This window comes from Colletes latitarsis, chromosome 11 (assembly GCF_051014445.1).
Source record: "Colletes latitarsis isolate SP2378_abdomen chromosome 11, iyColLati1, whole genome shotgun sequence".
Taxonomy (NCBI): Eukaryota; Metazoa; Arthropoda; class Insecta; order Hymenoptera; family Colletidae; genus Colletes; species Colletes latitarsis.
Genome location: NC_135144.1, coordinates 13613897 through 13631207, shown reverse-complemented (window position 1 = coordinate 13631207; position 17311 = coordinate 13613897). Strand labels below are relative to the sequence as shown.

At 35.4% G+C, this 17311-nt stretch overlaps 1 protein-coding gene across 1 annotated transcript; it reads left to right on the top strand.

Annotated features, from left to right (window-relative positions):
• Positions 1 to 13333: 13333 nt before the first annotated feature.
• LOC143347424 (enhancer of split mgamma protein) lies at positions 13334 to 15603 on the top strand. Its single transcript, XM_076776566.1, has 2 exons — positions 13334 to 13585; positions 14297 to 15603. The coding sequence occupies exons 1-2, from the start codon at positions 13511 to 13513 to the stop codon at positions 14855 to 14857; spliced, it is 636 nt and encodes a 211-aa protein (XP_076632681.1). The 5' UTR covers positions 13334 to 13510; the 3' UTR covers positions 14858 to 15603.
• The last annotated feature ends 1708 nt before the right edge of the window (positions 15604 to 17311 follow it).

Genomic DNA, 17311 nt, shown 5'->3' with positions numbered 1-17311 from the left:
AGAAAAATTATTTTCAGTTGCGAGAGTCAATTACAATTATTTTTGGTGAACAGACATACCTACGAAATCCTACGCACTTTCGAGGAAAAAATTCGTACAGGTGGGAAAATTTGATTAAGAATTTTTAACAATTTTGTTAATAACTTTTTAACGAAGCCTCAATCAACAAATTAGTATCCTTGATTTTCGTCTTATTTTGGCCTCTAGAATCTCCCATTAAAATTTTTTTCCCAGGTGTGGCCAAACACCCTGTATAGTACAATGTAATGCATAATCGTAACTTGTTCGTGAAAGATTGTCACCTGGAATTTCACTGTGTTTGGATGGAAATCGAAGTGAAGTTGAAGGTTGAACGCACTTGGAAAGCGAGAAACATTGCACCGAGAATCGGTTGCAACGATCGCGAGTTTGCACGAGGACGGGAACGATCGTGTGTGAACACGTGTCCGCGCACGAGAATCAGGAATCACCATTAAGTGAGTGGCTAAGATTGCCTCTCGTTTACTTTTCGTCCGTCATGCTTGCTCCCGTTTATCGCCATCCTTTCTCTTCCACGCTACTTTTATCTCGCTCTACCAGCAGAGTGGGCGGGAAAGTTCACTACCACGGTCGACGATTAAGGAAAACGCTCCTTAGAGACACATTCTATCTGTGAACAGCTAGGGCTCTCAAAGAATAATCTACAAGCGTCGAAAGTTACCCTTAAAAGCTTACTTAACAAAAATGTCGCTAAAAATCTGTGACTAAACATGGCGGAATCGTTATTACAAAGGATAAAACAAGTCATTTTGATCACCATTTTTGATAGATCTAACATTGAACGTAGGAATTTTAAAAGTTTCAGAATGTTTGTTTCTATAGGGAAAAAGTGCAAATGTTATATTTTGTAAATTCAGTACAGAAGATAAAGAGCTAAACACACGATTTTTTTTCATTTTAGAAATAAATAATGGGGATCTAATTCCACGATAAAATGAAGATTCGAACGTTTAGAGTGTACGCCTTTTTTCAGGGAGCAATTAGTGTTACTGGCCACTCCACACCAAGGGCTTTAGACCCATAAGGGTGGCTCAAACGACACGATCTAGATTCCAATATTACAAACAAAATACATAGGGTAAATTACAATTATTGACATTTTTAAATATGGTCACAAATGAAAGTCGCATAAAAAAAAGTAATCTAGTAAAATTCTGAAATTTATTAAACAATAAAAATTCGTTTAGAAATTTCAAATGAATTGATTCGAAAAATTGAAACTATATAGAATTGAATGCATGATAATGTGGCTTATAAATTTCAATATTATAGCATTCAAATCATTTTGTATCACAATGAAAATTAATGTATAGCATTCACGTCCGCGAACGTTAGGGACAAAAATGTCCGAAATATGCGAAATTAGGCTTCTCAATTTTCCAATCTAGTTATATACATACGTTATATGCATAGCTTTTTACAATATCTTTTGTAGGAAAAAACATATACAGTTGCAGACTAAAATGTGTTTTTTTTCAAAGTTTACTTTTTATTTTCTTGTTTCTGAACTAACCTATCACCTATGTTATGCATAAGTATTGTGTATGTCCCATTTATAAATTTGACAACAACGTCAGAAATTTAATTTGTTTAATTTACGATAAAAAAAGATATCTCATGTTATATGCGAATGTTCTCGAAGAAACACCTGATCGAATGCAATAAATAAGAATCGAATCAAAACTAACGGTACTTCGTATAACGTTCCGAGACAAAAAGGCGAAATATTAATTTCTGACAGCAATATGCAGTATTTAACTTTAGAAAATTAGTTCATCGAACTTATAAACCATTGACAACGGGACATTTGTACTCACCGGTATCGTTGTCGGAACCAACTAACCTACAATTTAACACGAGGTTTACGGAACACGTCAATTCGATGCATTCAGATTCTAAACCTAACGTTACAGATTATGTTGAATTTAATCGACGTAATGATATGAATATACACCTTAATTAAAAGAAAAACTACATCTTAACGTAACTGTTAACACACCGAATTACAATGAAACTATGCACAACGAGTGCCCGCGTAAATCTGGTGTTAACTACAGTGCAGGCATCGATTCATAGAGCGCGCTTATGTCGATCACCCATTAACACCGCCAAATGTGAAAAAAATTAATTATCTGACATTGTTACGTATGAATGAGTGGTTTCAAATTAGGTGTGACCAAGTGTGCATAAATTGATTAAAATTAATTTTATAATTTTGAAGAAAAGTTAAGTAATTTGGGTAAAGAAGGTTTATTTGGCAGTGAATTCGATAAAGAAAAAGAAGGTCGATTCGGTGAAGGAAAAAAAGACTAATAGAAGGGACGTAGGTCCGTGGAGGTAAATAGTAAGATAGAAGTGTTTGGTTGGAAGAAGGTGACTGGTAGGAGGTCCCCCGGAGGTGGACTCGGTCTATCAGGCGAGCAGATAGTCGCGAATAAGTGTGCGGGGCACGCATTTAACGCCCGGGGGCTTTCTCATGCGAAGATATCGGCAGCTGGGCCCCGGAATCGTGAGAGACTCGGGCAGATGGCCTGCTCCGAACTCCTCCGCGGCGTGGCGCTCGCGTGTACGTGCACACGACCACTAACGATCCCCGCACGCCTTCCTAAGGAAGGAACCACCGAGGATGTTTCCCACGGACTCCTGCAGCCTCTCATCTGCCGTATTACACCAATGTGCCCTCGATTCCTTCCCCACTTCTCGCCCCGTTCCTCTTTTCTCTTGTCGCCGAAACGTTAATGCACCCCTTCCTTCTCCCGCCCGATTCGACGACCTTTCCACCATTCCGTCAATCCTCCAATACACCCATTACAATATATCTATATACCGTACATTCCACATTACTTAACTTAACCTTTACAACTTTTCGAAATCGTTGAAACTTTGTCAAAAATAACTATTTCAAACTATCATATACCAGTCTTTGCAACTTGTGCACCTCTATAACCTCCAAAGTATGCATTGCACAAACAAATTTTGTTCCTGACCCGGACCTAACCTAATTTTTACAACTTTTTAATCAATCGTTGAAACTCTATCGAAAATAACTATTTCAAACTATCATATACCAGTCTTTGCAACTTATCACCTCTATAACCTTCAAAGTATGGGTTTCACAAACAAATTTTGTTCCTGACCCGGACCTAACCTAATTTTTACAACTTTTTAATCAATCGTTGAAACTTTATCGAAAATAACTATTTCAAACTACTATATACAGGTCTTTGCAACTTGTGCACTTCTATAACCTCCAAAGTATGCGTTGCACAAACAAATTTCGTTCCTAACCCGGACCTAACCTAATTTTTACAACTTTTTAATCAATCGTATGAAACTGTGTCGAAAATAACTATTTCAAACTACTATATACAGGTCTTTGCAACTTATGCAACTCTATAACCTTCAAATTATGGGTTACACAAACAAATTTCGTTCCTAACCCGGACCTAACCTAATTTTTACAACTTTTTAATCAATCGTATGAAACTGTGTCGAAAATAACTATTTCAAACTACTATATACAGGTCTTTGCAACTTATGCAACTCTATAACCTTCAAATTATGGGTTACACAAACAAATTTCGTTCCTAACCTGGACCTAACCTAATTTTTACAACTTTTTAATCAATCGTTGAAACTCTGTCGGAAATAACTATTTCAAACTATCATATATCAGTCTTTGCAACTTGTGCACCTCTATAACCTTCAAAGTATGGTTTGCACAAACAAATTTCGTTCCTAACCCAGACCTAACCTAATTTTTATAACTTTTTAATCAATCGTTGAAACTCTGTCGAAAATAACTATTTCAAACTATCATATACCAGTCTTTGCAACTTGTGCAGCTCTATAACCTTCAAAGTATGCGTTGCACAAACAAATTTCGTTCCTAACCCGGACCTAACCTAATTTTTTCAACTTTTTAATCAATCGTTGCGTCTCTATCGAAAATAACTATTTCAAACGATCATATATCAGTCTTTGCAACTTGTGCACCTCTATAACCTTCAAAGTAGGCGTTGCTAAAACAAATTTTGTATATTAAAGCTGCATGATTTGAATGGGTACACTATGTAGTGCATTTGTCTCTTTTATGGGTGAAGATGTTTTGGAAATTTGATGGTTAGCTTTGTTCTTTAAAATGGAATAGTATACTTTTTATACCAAAATATGGAAGAATATCGAATTCTAGGTGAAAAAGTATTGATCTATATTAGCCCTAAACCTAACAACTAATGAGTAATTTTACTTTATTTCTTGAAAATTTTCTTCGCGTAATATTGACTTGGAGACTCAACTTTATCACAGATTTTTGCAGAACAGTGAAAATTGTCAAGAAATATAATGAACATTAAAATATATCAGTTCCTAATTAATACAGTTATGAGAACCGGCAATATATAGTATTTGTTTTGTGCGTGTGTATTCCGAATTTGTGAAAGTATTAACACGTTCCGTTTATCGCAGTTCATATATTTCGTATTTTATGTCGAGTGTCAGGAGTTGAACGGAAGCGACAAAAATCATAATTTTTATTACAGCGTACTTGCATATTATATAGAACCGTAATTGAAACAGAACAGAAAAATAACAGTTATAGAACCGATACAGAACCGGTATAATATCGGTTTTGAAGAACCGTAACTGAAATCGTAATAAGCCAGAACCGACACATCCATAATAATTATATTTTTTCGCTTCTCGTAACTGCTACAAGAACCGTAACCGACATTGTAACTGTTTTCAACTCCTATAAATGTCTAAAAATATATAATAAATATTAGCACAAGTTGAAAATAATATTTATAACATACTCGTCTATCATGCTTTTGGATTTTCGATATCTCTTCGAGCTAAATATGATTTTTCTTGTTCTAAATTCTTAGTTTGGTGTTTTATAAAAAAAAAATACTTATCGTTACATGGCGAAAATTTATAATCGAATTGAATAATCAAATGTCTCCAATGTTCTGTCGTTTCTTGACGCCAATCATCGTCCAACGACCAAACATAAAGCCGAGTACGCACGACAGGTACGCCTGAACAGGTCGCCCATTGTGCATTCGTACATAATATATTACCATTAGCTACTGAAGAGAGTTTTGCAAGGGAAAGAAAACGAAATACATGATGTAAAGAGTGGTTAAAAACCAAAAGAAAGAAAAATATATTTTCACGTGACTTTGTTGAACGAATTTGCAATTTGCGACTAGCGATTGGTAGAATTATTTGAGAATGGACAAAAGTATCTATAACCTAAGATTCTTTTTTTTCGTTACACCTTTAATTAAGAAGAAAGATACTGTTATGCAGAATGCGATTTCACCGGATGAAAGATTGACAAGCAACTTTCGCTGGTAATTGACTTATCGTTCGATTTGTGCGAATAAACAGAGTTACGTCATAAAATAGAATGGAAAACTTCAATTTTTGACTGAAAACAAACGATCGTAAAATCGACTTTGCTACACACGCTCTGTCTGTACAGATCATTCCGACTCGGATATATCGAATGAATTTTCGTATTTGTTCCGATCACCTGCACAGGTCAAAATAACTGCAGTTTTCAGACGTACCTGTCAGCTCGACGGGAACGTGTGTACCAGGCTTAACAACTCGTGCCAAATGAACACTGCGAGCAATGAACAGTGATACATAGCTAGATTCCTGAGTTTCAATTTAAGTAATTTATCTACGTAAAATATTCTTTGTCTTATAATTTAAGTGAGTACCTATTCAAATTTGTTGGATGATGAAACAGTAATCGAAGAAATCACAGTTGTATACTCACGAGAATTTATGTACAAAGTAAGACGTGCTCGCTTTGGCTGCCGATCTGTACTGAAAGGTCGACAACGTACACAGTGCTTGTACACAGCCTAGATGGCAGCAATACAATGTCTATTGTATGATAACATAGATGTCGCGATTAGCCCTTTTACTCGAATCACCAAATTCCAACGAAATTAAATTATTGATAAAATTAGAATTTCTATAAGTTAACTATACAAAAACATAATGATACGTTGAAAGTAAATGAATCATATGTTCGAACCATTGCATAAAAATACGATTTATGTCATGCATTTCGAAATACGTAAAAACAGACGGAAAATTAAAGAAGGTACTAATACACCTAACGATGGGACATAGAACTTAGAATAAAGTTATTACCGAATAGCAAGTAAATTCTATTGTAAAATATGTTAAAGAAACAATTATTTTTTATTTTTTCAACTTTCTACTCGCCGAAACGTTAATTTTGTCTTTTTTAAATAGAATTTAATTCGAAGTGTAACAACCGTCATCGAGTGGTATTTTTTGTTTATGTATAGGAATATGCAATTATATCTAGAATGTTTCATTTAGTTTTTATCTAGCTTTCTTGGGATTATCTTGATATTTAGTCGAGAATCATGGTATCTAGAGCTCATACTTGACATATTCAACAGTAATCAATCACTATTATTTTAAGTTTCACTGTAATTACACCTAGAATGTTCTATTCGTTTAATTTTCATCTGTCAGGGTCTGCTTTTCTCACGATCATCTTCTACGAGATATTTGCAAACGTTCGTATTAAAAATCTAGTCAGTTAAATATCAATGATTTTTATCAATAATATTTTTTTCACGAACAAAAAGCACTAATTCTTAATATTTCAGTTGCAATAAAAAGATACTTTCGGACAGAGTGCCAAGCGCCATTTATTTTTAGACCTTCCAAACTGGAACTAATTTTCGACGCAAATAGATATTTATTATTTTTAATACTTGATCTAACCTTACATTTTACGGGTTTCATAGGTTTTACGCTTGAAATCCCAGAGCTCGTAAACGTTATTCTCTAGCTATTTACGTTAAAATCGATTCACGTAAATATAAGTCGTGATTGTCGTTGTAACGAGTTTCGCTAAAAATATTAACAAACGATTACGTCGGAAATCCAATGTTAAGTGATTCGGTGGTGCCATAACTTCCGAAAGAAACAATGTAGAGGGTATTTTATTATCCTCCGAGTGGCGAAGAAAGGTCGAAGGTCGGAGGAAGCCGAGCCCCCTTCCCCTCCCCGTGCCCCCTCACCTCCCCTCTCCCCCAGAAGAGGTTTTGGCGGATAATCCCGTGTGGGGTAGCGCGTGTATTGTGGTCACGTGCTGCGGAGCCAGCATTGAATAAAAAAAAGAGGAAAGGTAGAAAAGGCCATTTAAATAGGACGAAGTGCACACACACGATGCGTGCACACGCCGCGCCACACCGCCAGGTGAACAACTCGACATTCCGTGAGAATGCTCTCACTTCTTCGCTCTTCTCTTCTTCCCGTTCTTCATGATTACTTCACCAGTAGGTCAACCACGATTCCTTCGTTCTTTGCGTCCCGGAGACCTCAAACGTCACCGCGCACACACACACAAACACAACGATTGCTCGCCCTCTAAACTAGTGTACGAGAAAGAAAGTTAAAATTGGCGGCGCCGCATAACCTCAAACATAGCCAAACATCGCGATTCCGGCCATTCTGTATGTTTGAAATGAAAAAAGATTCTTAATTAGTATAAGTTAAGATTAGACCAAGGTGTCTGCCCATTATGATATACGTGTAAACAAAATTTATACAGAGTGTTCGGTCACCCCTGGGAAAAATTTTAATGAGGGATTCTAGAGGCTAACATAAGACGAAAATCAAGGATAGCAATTTGTTGACGGAGGCTTCGTTAAAAAGTTATTAACAAATTAAAATAAAAATTTTCAGATAGTCCTGGAAAAATTATTTTTGGTTGTAGGGGACAATTATAAGCATTTTTGGTGAATAGACATATCCCTGAAATCCTACCCACTTTCGAGAAAAAAATTCGGGTAGGTGTTGAAATTTTTCGACGAAAAACAAAATTTCAAATCGTTCTAAAAAAATTATTTTCTGTTGCCAGAGTCGATTACAATCATTTTCGGTCATTACACATACCTCCGAAATCCTACGCATTTTCGAGAAAAAAATTCCTTACCGAAAATATAATTTCTGGCCAGAAATGGTTCCCTGAATTTTCATGCGAATCTTTAAAACGTCATAACTTCTGAACGAATTGGACGATTTTAATGTTTAAAAAAGCAAACTACGCGTATTTTGGTGGAGAATATGGCCACTCTGTATACATCTCACTTTATTATAGAAGCTTAAGAGAACAATCTTCGTAGAAAAACTCGATTTGTGAAAAGTTGAATTTGGAGTTTAAAGTCTATAACTGATAAATTACGATTTTTCACTTATCGTTACGAAATTCCAAATTTTACTGTACGTAAATGATACTGACAATCAATTATTGGAGATAATAATTCCAGGAGTGACATTAATTAAATCTGTTTAATGTTTTCGAAATAATTCGTTCGATGGTATTCGTGGTATACCAAGATCGCAATAGTTAAAAAAAAACAAAAGGATTTTGATTTGAACGATAAAAAATGTAAGTTGTTGAATAAAAAAATGAAATTAAGATTGAAAAAAGCTGTATATCCGCTCGATTCTTTTCGTATTCTCGTTTTGCTTTGCCATTCTCCGTAAACTTTTTCTTTTTCTCCGTTCGTTCGGGCAACTACATACCTCTCTTATTTCCCCGGCGAGTGGGGTACTTAAACATCGTTCGCACCGAATAATTACGCACGCTAGTTTCGTCCTTAGTCTTCTCGGTCTCGACAAGCCTTCTTCTTGCTACTGCAACTTTACGAGCCGTCCTTTTCCTCTTCTTCCTTTTCTTTTGCCTCCATACCTTTCTCGGCTTCCTCTTTTTTCACGGGCTGCTCTCTTCGAGCCGGCCAATTGCACGTGTCTCTAACGACACCGTCACCTCCAAGGAACTTGCGCCGATGCGGAGATAAAACGTCTTCGATCCTCCTTCATTTTATTCTTAATCACTCCACGGTATTCGTTTCCATTCATTTTCTGACATTTAATAAAACTGCAACTAATTTCAAATTTCGAACCAGCTTGTAACTTTTTAGCTTTTGAACAATTCAATTTGGCTAAACCTTCTGGCCATTTTTCCACTGCATTCTACTTCGATTACACATATTTTTAAATAATAAGCAAATGTTATAGTTTCCTAGTTACTGTTTTATATGGATTTCGTTTAGATACTTTTTAAAGTAATCATCACGGAATTTTTAAACGTAACTATACAGGGTGTTCGGCCACCCTTGGGAAAAATTTTCATGGGAGATTCTAGAGGCCAAATTAAGACGAAAATCAAGAATACTAATTTGTTGATGGTGGCTTCGTTAAGAAGTTATTAACGTTTAAAGTTCCGCCAATACTGAATTTTTTTCTCGAAAGTGGGTAGGATTTCGGGGGTATGTGTATTCACCAAAAATGGTTATATTTGACCACAGAACCTAGAAATAATTTTTCCAGAACGATTTGAAACTTTTCAATCTCGCCGAAAAATTTCAGCAGCTACCCCCTGTCGATTTTTCTTGAAAATCAGTTTTTGATTTTTAATATTTTTGTTTGACGCCCTATAGAAAAGTTGTCTAATACTTTTTTGTAGGTACCTATGGGCTCTACTTCAGAAAAAAGTTTCATTGAAATATATTCACTATTATAGGAGTTATGGCTGTTTGAAAATTGGACCATTTCTATGGGGTTTTTCTAATATTATGGGGCCAAGGAACAACCTTTCCAATATTTTTATAATTGTTACATATTCTACACTAAAATACGCGGCGTTTGGCTTTTTGAACATTAAAATCGTCCAATCCGTTCAGAAGTTATGACGTTTTAAAGATTCGCAAGCATTTTTGGCCTGAAATCATATTTTCGGTAAGGAATTTTTTTCTCAAAAATAGTTAGGATTTCGAGGGTATGTCTATTGACCAAAAATTATTATAATTGGTCCCTGCAATCAAAAATAATTTTTTTAGAACGATTTAAAATTTTTTAATTTTGTTGAAAAATTTCACACCTTCTCGAATTTTTTTCTCAAAACTGGATAGGATTTCGGGGGTACATCTATTCGTCAAAAATGATTATAATCGACCCTTGCAATCGGAAATAATTTTTTTAGAACGATTTGAAAAATTTTTTTTTCACCACCTACCCGAATTTTTTTCTCGATGGAGAGTAGGATTTCGGGGATATGTGTATTCATAAAAAATGATTGTAATTTACCCCCGCAACCGAAAATAATTTTTCCAAAACGATTTGAAATTTTTTAATTTAATTGTTAATAACTTTTTAACGAAGCCTCCATCAACAAATTGGTATTCTTGATTTTCGTCTTATTTTGGCCTCTAGAATCTCCCATTAATATTTTTTCCCCAGTGTTGGCCGAACATCCTGTATAATTTGTCAATCTTTACGAATAAATATTAAATAGTATATAATAATTAAAAAGTTATGCCATTTCAAAGTAAAAACTATTTTGGTATATTTGATGCATCTAACGTCAATAAACTCTAGAATGATACATGTCACAATTCTTTAACAATATTGGTGTATTTAATATATCGATGCGTCTAAGAAATGCAACTGCACGAGAACCTCGATACTTTTCTGTAAAGACTGAAAAACTGCATCTAGTCAAATCGAAATAATACAGTTCCATTTATCTTGTTCGAAACATGTGCTTATTACGACCTTAGAGAGGTTAATTATGAATAGACTACTGCAATCACTATAAAACTTACTATAAAATGTAACTAGATTCTGCATGAATCGGATGCAAATTATCCCTTCCTTAATCCACGGTTGATACCACTGGGTTACAGATGACCCACACTCTTTCTAATAGTGTTGCATTTTTAACTTTCATTGCAGTAGAGATTTTCTACAAACACGATCACAAAGTAATAAGTAAACGGTCTTAAGCACTGTGAATCAAAAAACAGTAATAAATTGCAATAAACTTCTTAAAACTCTCACAAAAAACACTTTATGGTTATTAGGCACTAGTCGTTGCTTGCACTTCTATTCTCCCAACATAACCTACAATTTCTACGAACGCGCGGAGAAATTAGCTTCTCGTTTGCACTCAGATGGCGTTGCTACACAAATTTAATTAACGAAACAAATAAAGAAATTTATTATTACAAATATTTATAAATCTTCGTAGGAAAAAGGACAATCTGAATTCATTTCGTTTTTATTGAAATGAATTCTTCAAATTCATATTTTTATTAATAGAATTAATGGAATGGGAGCTTTACAGAGGGTTGTGTCAATTCCTAAGTATAATAATTCGTATTTTAATTTAAGTGTTTCTTATATTTTTATATATTAAGTGCATTCTGTAGTTTTTTGAGAATTAGAATTTTCAATAAATGCATAAACATCCGCAGTCCAGTTATGAACTATATTGGCCAGTTTATAAAATTGGTACGGAATCACGGGTGGCTGGGTCACACAATCTGTGCCTTCAGCTATCGAACCGCGTTTCGCGCGTAACAAAATACATTATAGGGTTTCCTCGAACAAAAAACGAACAAACTTGGGCGCAAAATGATCAGACGAAACCTTTGTCATGTTTTCTGCCAGGCAATTGCAATAAAGGGTTCAAATAGCACTCTAACCTCCAAACGTCTTTTATCGATTCAGCAGTTTGTTTTATTATTCTTTTTAATTTAATTTTCAAGGTCAGAAGGTCAATTTTTTCGAGGATATTTTACAGGAAATACCCTTTCAGTAGACTCTGGTTTATTCTTTTGTCTTTGACACAGGTCTTACGACAGCTGTTTAAATTTTAACTTGAAATTATTATTCCTCGATAAACACGATATAACAATGTAAATTAACAATTATTTTCATAGTTATTTGCATCCAAACAAAAAACAAAATTATCTTGAAAGTAATTTTTAACTAAAAAAACTTTTGTCTTTAACATCTTTGCCAAAAATGTGTTCCTTTCGAGATACTTGAATTTAAAAGTCTCTAATAAACACCCTGTATATTGTTGAATTATTTTTTACTTTCATAATAATTCATTATATAAAATAGGTTTCCTTTTAATTCTAGTTTTTTTTTTTTTTAAGTACAATTTGTATTGGAATATACCTACATACATAAATCTCATAGAATTTAAACTTTTGGTTACGTTAGAGTTCTTATAAAATGTTTCAGATACTTTTTCTCAGAAACACTAAATACGATTTCAGAACCCATAACCTAAAACCAACTTTTAGCGTACCTAGTAGCGTTAAAAAAATTAGTTTCTGTGCAGTTATTCCTTAAACTTTTGGTTCCGTTAGAATTTCAGAACGTTTAGATTTTGCATACCAAATTTTCACGTTTTTGCAAATTTTATCTAAATTTATCTAGATGTAGGGAAATGGTATGTATATGTTCTGGTATCTTGGAAGTATTTTCACGATTTTCTAACCTATCTAATTGGTGTTTACCCTATCTAGGGATAATATCGATATTTTTTCAAATTATAGCATAATAAATAGAAATATTCAATAGTTCAATGGGGTATCTGTTATTTTGTAGTATGCCTAATGGCAATGAGATTATTATAAAATGTATAAGTATTAATGTTCATTTATTGCAAGCGTTTTAAAAACACGTCACCGGTGACCACCGCGACAGTCAACGTGTTAAATGCAGTTTCATAATCTCGAACAAGTGGGATTTGACAATATTTAATATAGCGAATAAATTCATTTTCATAAAATAATTGAAATTCTTCGGGACTGACGTACGCGATAAAAAGAAAAAATCGCGAAAAGAAAGTTGGATACGTTTCGATTTGCACGCAAAAAAACACTCGTGCTACGTGTCTAGCGAAAAGTAAGCGAAGAAAAAATTGCTACGTTAAAAAAAGATCCCGACGAGTTTTTCGGTGTTTCCCACGGGACGATCGACAGAAAACGATCGTCCAATTGGCGGGGCAGGAAGCCCGGTGGCATAGACGCACGAACCGTGATTCAGTAACGTGTAACTAGTGGGATTGCGATCGGACTTGTGCCCAGCACGCTCCAACTCTCCACTAAGAGCGACAGGGATCGATAAGAAGATGTGGCACGAGTGGCTAGAATGGAAAAAGGAGCCCGAAGGAATCTCTGTTTCTCTTCCACTCGTGGAAGAAGGAAAAGGCGTCGATATCGTGTAAAAGAGAAAGACGAGGACGGAGAAACGGTGACGATGGGTTGGTGTGGGCGCGTGTCTGGCAGCTGCCGCTTACAGGTGGTGTGCTTGCTTGGGAACCAACCTCTACGGACCGTTCCCACGGAAGGCCTGTCCCCCACCAGGCCCCCCCTGCCCCGCCCTTCGCTATATAAGCCCCAGCCGAGGCCCATCGGCCACTACAATCACGGTGATCTCCGACTCGAAACCAACTCTTGTATTCTACTTCTCTTCCTCTGTGCGTTAAAGTTTCTCCAAACCTGATCGGTTTCGGACGAGTGTGATATTACAGACATTGGAACGTTGTGAATATTATTAATTGTTGTGTGATTTACGACGCCAGTACAACGAACGAGGATTAAAAATGCAGATGCACGAGCAGATCATGATGGTCGACGGACAAGAACAGCCCATTTCTAGGACCTATCAATACCGAAAGGTGAGGGAATGTGATTTTCAGAACTTTCTTTCGATCTCTTCGATCTCTTTTAAATCGTTCCTTTGAAAGGTGGTTTTTTTTTTTAAAGTTATGGGACCTTGGAAGATATTGCAATTTGGTTCCGAGGAGGGTTTCTTTTCGTAAATTGAACCATTTATTTTGCGACAGTTTTTTAAATTTACGACACCTTAGTTTCGAGGAAAGATTCTTTGAAAACTATAGCTTCATTTAAATTAGCTTTTTTAGCAAAATTTGGGAGTTTCTGAGATATGGACGCTTTGAGAAATATTGCAATTCGTTTTTACAGAAAGATTTCTTTAAACTCTATAATCGTCTTACGAAGTATTCTGATTCGTTTTCGGAAAGTTTCTTTGAAATCTATAGTTTTATTTAAGTTAGTCTTTGTAGCCTTTCTGTCGAAAGATTTTTAAAACCTATAGTATTTTTCCAAATATTCCGATTTGTTTTGAGAAGATTTCAAATCTATGGTAGCTAGGGGGGATATTCTGATTTCTTTCGAAAGTTAGTTTTAAAGGTTAAGTTTCCAAAATCTCTAACACCTTCTAACATACTATATCTCGTTTTAAGGTTTCTTGAAAACCTATAGCTAGATTACTAGTCTGTTTTTGTAACCACACTTTCGGAAGCTCTATTACCAATTCCTTGAATATCAACGATCTCTCTAACAGTGGATTATGTTTAATTGTCCAGGTGATGAAACCAATGCTCGAGCGGAAACGCAGAGCACGCATAAACCGTTGCTTGGACGAGCTGAAAGACCTGATGGTGACAGCTCTGGCCGGCGACGGCGAGAACGTGGCCAAACTGGAAAAAGCCGATATTCTAGAGCTGACCGTACGCCATCTGCACAAGCTTCAAAGGCAACAGAGACTCTCGGCGAACCCTGTGATCGACGCCGACAGATTTCGCGCGGGTTACACGCACTGCGCGAACGAAGTCAGCCGGTGTCTCGCCGCGACGCCAGGCGTCGACGTCGCCCTTGGGACCAAACTGATGACCCATTTGGGCCACAAATTGAACTCGATGGACAAAACCGGACCACTGACCATCCACGTGACAGCGCCACAGTCGTCGCCGTCGTCCAGCAGCGACCTAAGCTCGGACGAGTACTCGATGCCACTGACGCCAGCCTCCAGCCAACCCTCTCCCGCCAGAACGGACTTGGAAACCCTCTCGCACCCGCACCAGGGCCTCCTACAGGTCGCCAAACCCAACGAACCGATCTGGAGACCCTGGTCGACGAACAACTAGTGCTTTAACGAACCTTAATATACGTGTTGCAATTTTATCTGTGATTCCGAGATTATTGTTTTAAAATGTTCTATGAAGATATAAGGAACAGACATACGGTTCTTCCTTGTTTGCTCAATACTAAAGTGAAACGTCCATTTTTTTTTCTTTTTTTTTTTAAATTGGTGAAGATCGTTCAGGAATCAGGAGGATAACCGAGAGCTTTAATTCTGAGACGGTTTTAGAGTTTTCTTATTGTTTATTTCATACTTTTTATTCGAGAATAGTTTATTTTGAACTAGTTTTCCGAGCGCCGAGAAATTTCATTCTTTGCGTCGAGTTTCATGTTTTTTTTTTTTCCTTTTTTCATCGGCGCTCGGAAACGTTGTTATGGCTACTCCTCGGTCGATTCTGTGCGAGTTTTTGTACTGATTTTTATTATATCGATCAAGTGGGACCCGAGGATATTGTGATAGAGAAACGTGTACCTGTGATATTTACTTGTAGACCTAGAGAAATGATACTAGATTTTTAATAAACATGTTTCATTATGACCATCGTTTCACCTTTTGTCAACCTGCCTATCCTAATTCTCATATTCGATTTACATGCACTTCTGTCTTTTGTTATTTGTCTTTTCGGAATATAAAAAAACTTTTTCTATAGTTATACTTTGTTGAATAAAAATTACAATATTTAACAGAGTAAGAAACACTCATTTCAAAAGTTTGCATGAAAGAAAATCATTAACAAAGACGTAATTATTGTTTAAGTTAGACGTGGGAATTATACAATATACAGGGTGTTCGGTCACCTCTGGGAAAAATTTTAATGGGAAATTCTAGGGGCCAAAATGAGACGAAAATCAAGAATAAGGCTTCGTTAAAAAGTTATTAACAATTAAATTCAAAAATTTCACATCGGTCTGAAAAAAATATTATTAGCTGTGGGGGGCAATTATAATCATTTTTGGTGAATAGACATACCCCCGAAATCCCACCCACTTTCGAGAAAAAAATTCGAGTAAGGGCTGAAGGTTTTGGGTGAAAAAAAAACTTTCGAATCGTCTTAGAAAAATTATTTTTAGTTGCAGGGGTCACTTGCAAGCATTTTTGGTCAACAGACATACCCCCGAAATCCTACGCAGTTCCGAGAAAAAAATTTATTACCAAAAATGTAACGAGTGGCCAAAAATGTTGCCCCAAAATTTCATGTGAATGTTTAAAACATCGTAACTCCTGAACGGATTGAAGGATTTTAATGTTTAAAAAAGCAAACTACGCGTATTTTGATGGAGAATATGTACAAATCGCAAAAATATTCGAAAAGTTGGTCCTTGACCCCGCAAAATGGGAAAAACCCCATAAAAATGGTTCAATTTTCAAACAGCCATAACTCCTGCAATAGTGAATATATTTCAATGAAACTTTTTTCTGAAGTAGAGCTCATGGGTACCTACAGAAAAGTATTAGACAACTTTTCTGTAGGGCGTCAAATAAAATTATGAAAAATGAAAAACGAATTTTTAAGGAAAATCGACTAAATTTTTCGGCGAAAAAAAAATTTTCGAATCGTTCTAAAAAAATTATTTTCAGTTGCAGGGGTCAAATACAATCATTTTTGGTGAATAGACTTACCCCCGAAATCTTGCGCATTTTCGAGAAAAAAATTCAGTAAGGGTGGAACTTTAAAGATTAATAACTTTTTAACGAAGCCTCTATTAACAAATTGGTATTCTTGATTTTCGTCTTATTTTGTCCTCTAGAATCCCCCATTAAAATTTTTCCCAGGGGTGGCGGAACACTTTATATAATTCCGAACTTTAAAAAACTAATCTTCTCAACCTAACCTTCCTAACTCAAATTTACGCTTTTGCACGCATTATAATCGTTCTTTTAATTTAAGCCTTTCTGAAAACTACTTAATTAATTAGAAATATAATTTAATGAATTTCAGTTTAATGGATATAAATTTTGCATTTCTAATTCAATTTTCTGTAAATCAATTTTGACATTTTGCAAATCAAAAGACCCTTTTGTTTCGAAACAATTTTAATTTACGTACTAATCATTAGAGTAAAGAGATTTTGCGTTTCTTAAAGCTATAAAGAGAATACTGCTGTAGATATTGACATAATTTTGGTTTAAATCTATCCAATGTGAGTAAAGTTTGAAGAAGAGTTATTCGAAAGAATAAAATACTGCGGGAAAGATGGAAATAATTTCGCTAATATTAATTATTGCCTTGAAAATTAAACTGTTCTCTTGGAAAATGACCGAATAATCATATAATAATTTTTTATTTTAAAAGTCGACGCCCCCCCAAACGTCTACACATTATAACGTAAGTAAAAATTAATAAAAACGTGGTCCAGGAGAGAAAATAAACATTTAACTCTCTTCCACTCTTAAAAACACACTAAAATATTTTTGCAAGTTTACTAATTTGTGCAGAAGTACCAATTAACAAGAAAAT

Coding starts and splice junctions, on each gene's coding strand:
- LOC143347424 (XM_076776566.1), top strand. CDS start 13,511: ATGCAGATGCACGAGCAGATCATGATGGTCGACGGACAAGAACAGCCC. Junction 13,586..14,296: donor GGACCTATCAATACCGAAAG/GTGAGGGAATGT, acceptor TTAATTGTCCAG/GTGATGAAACCAATGCTCGA.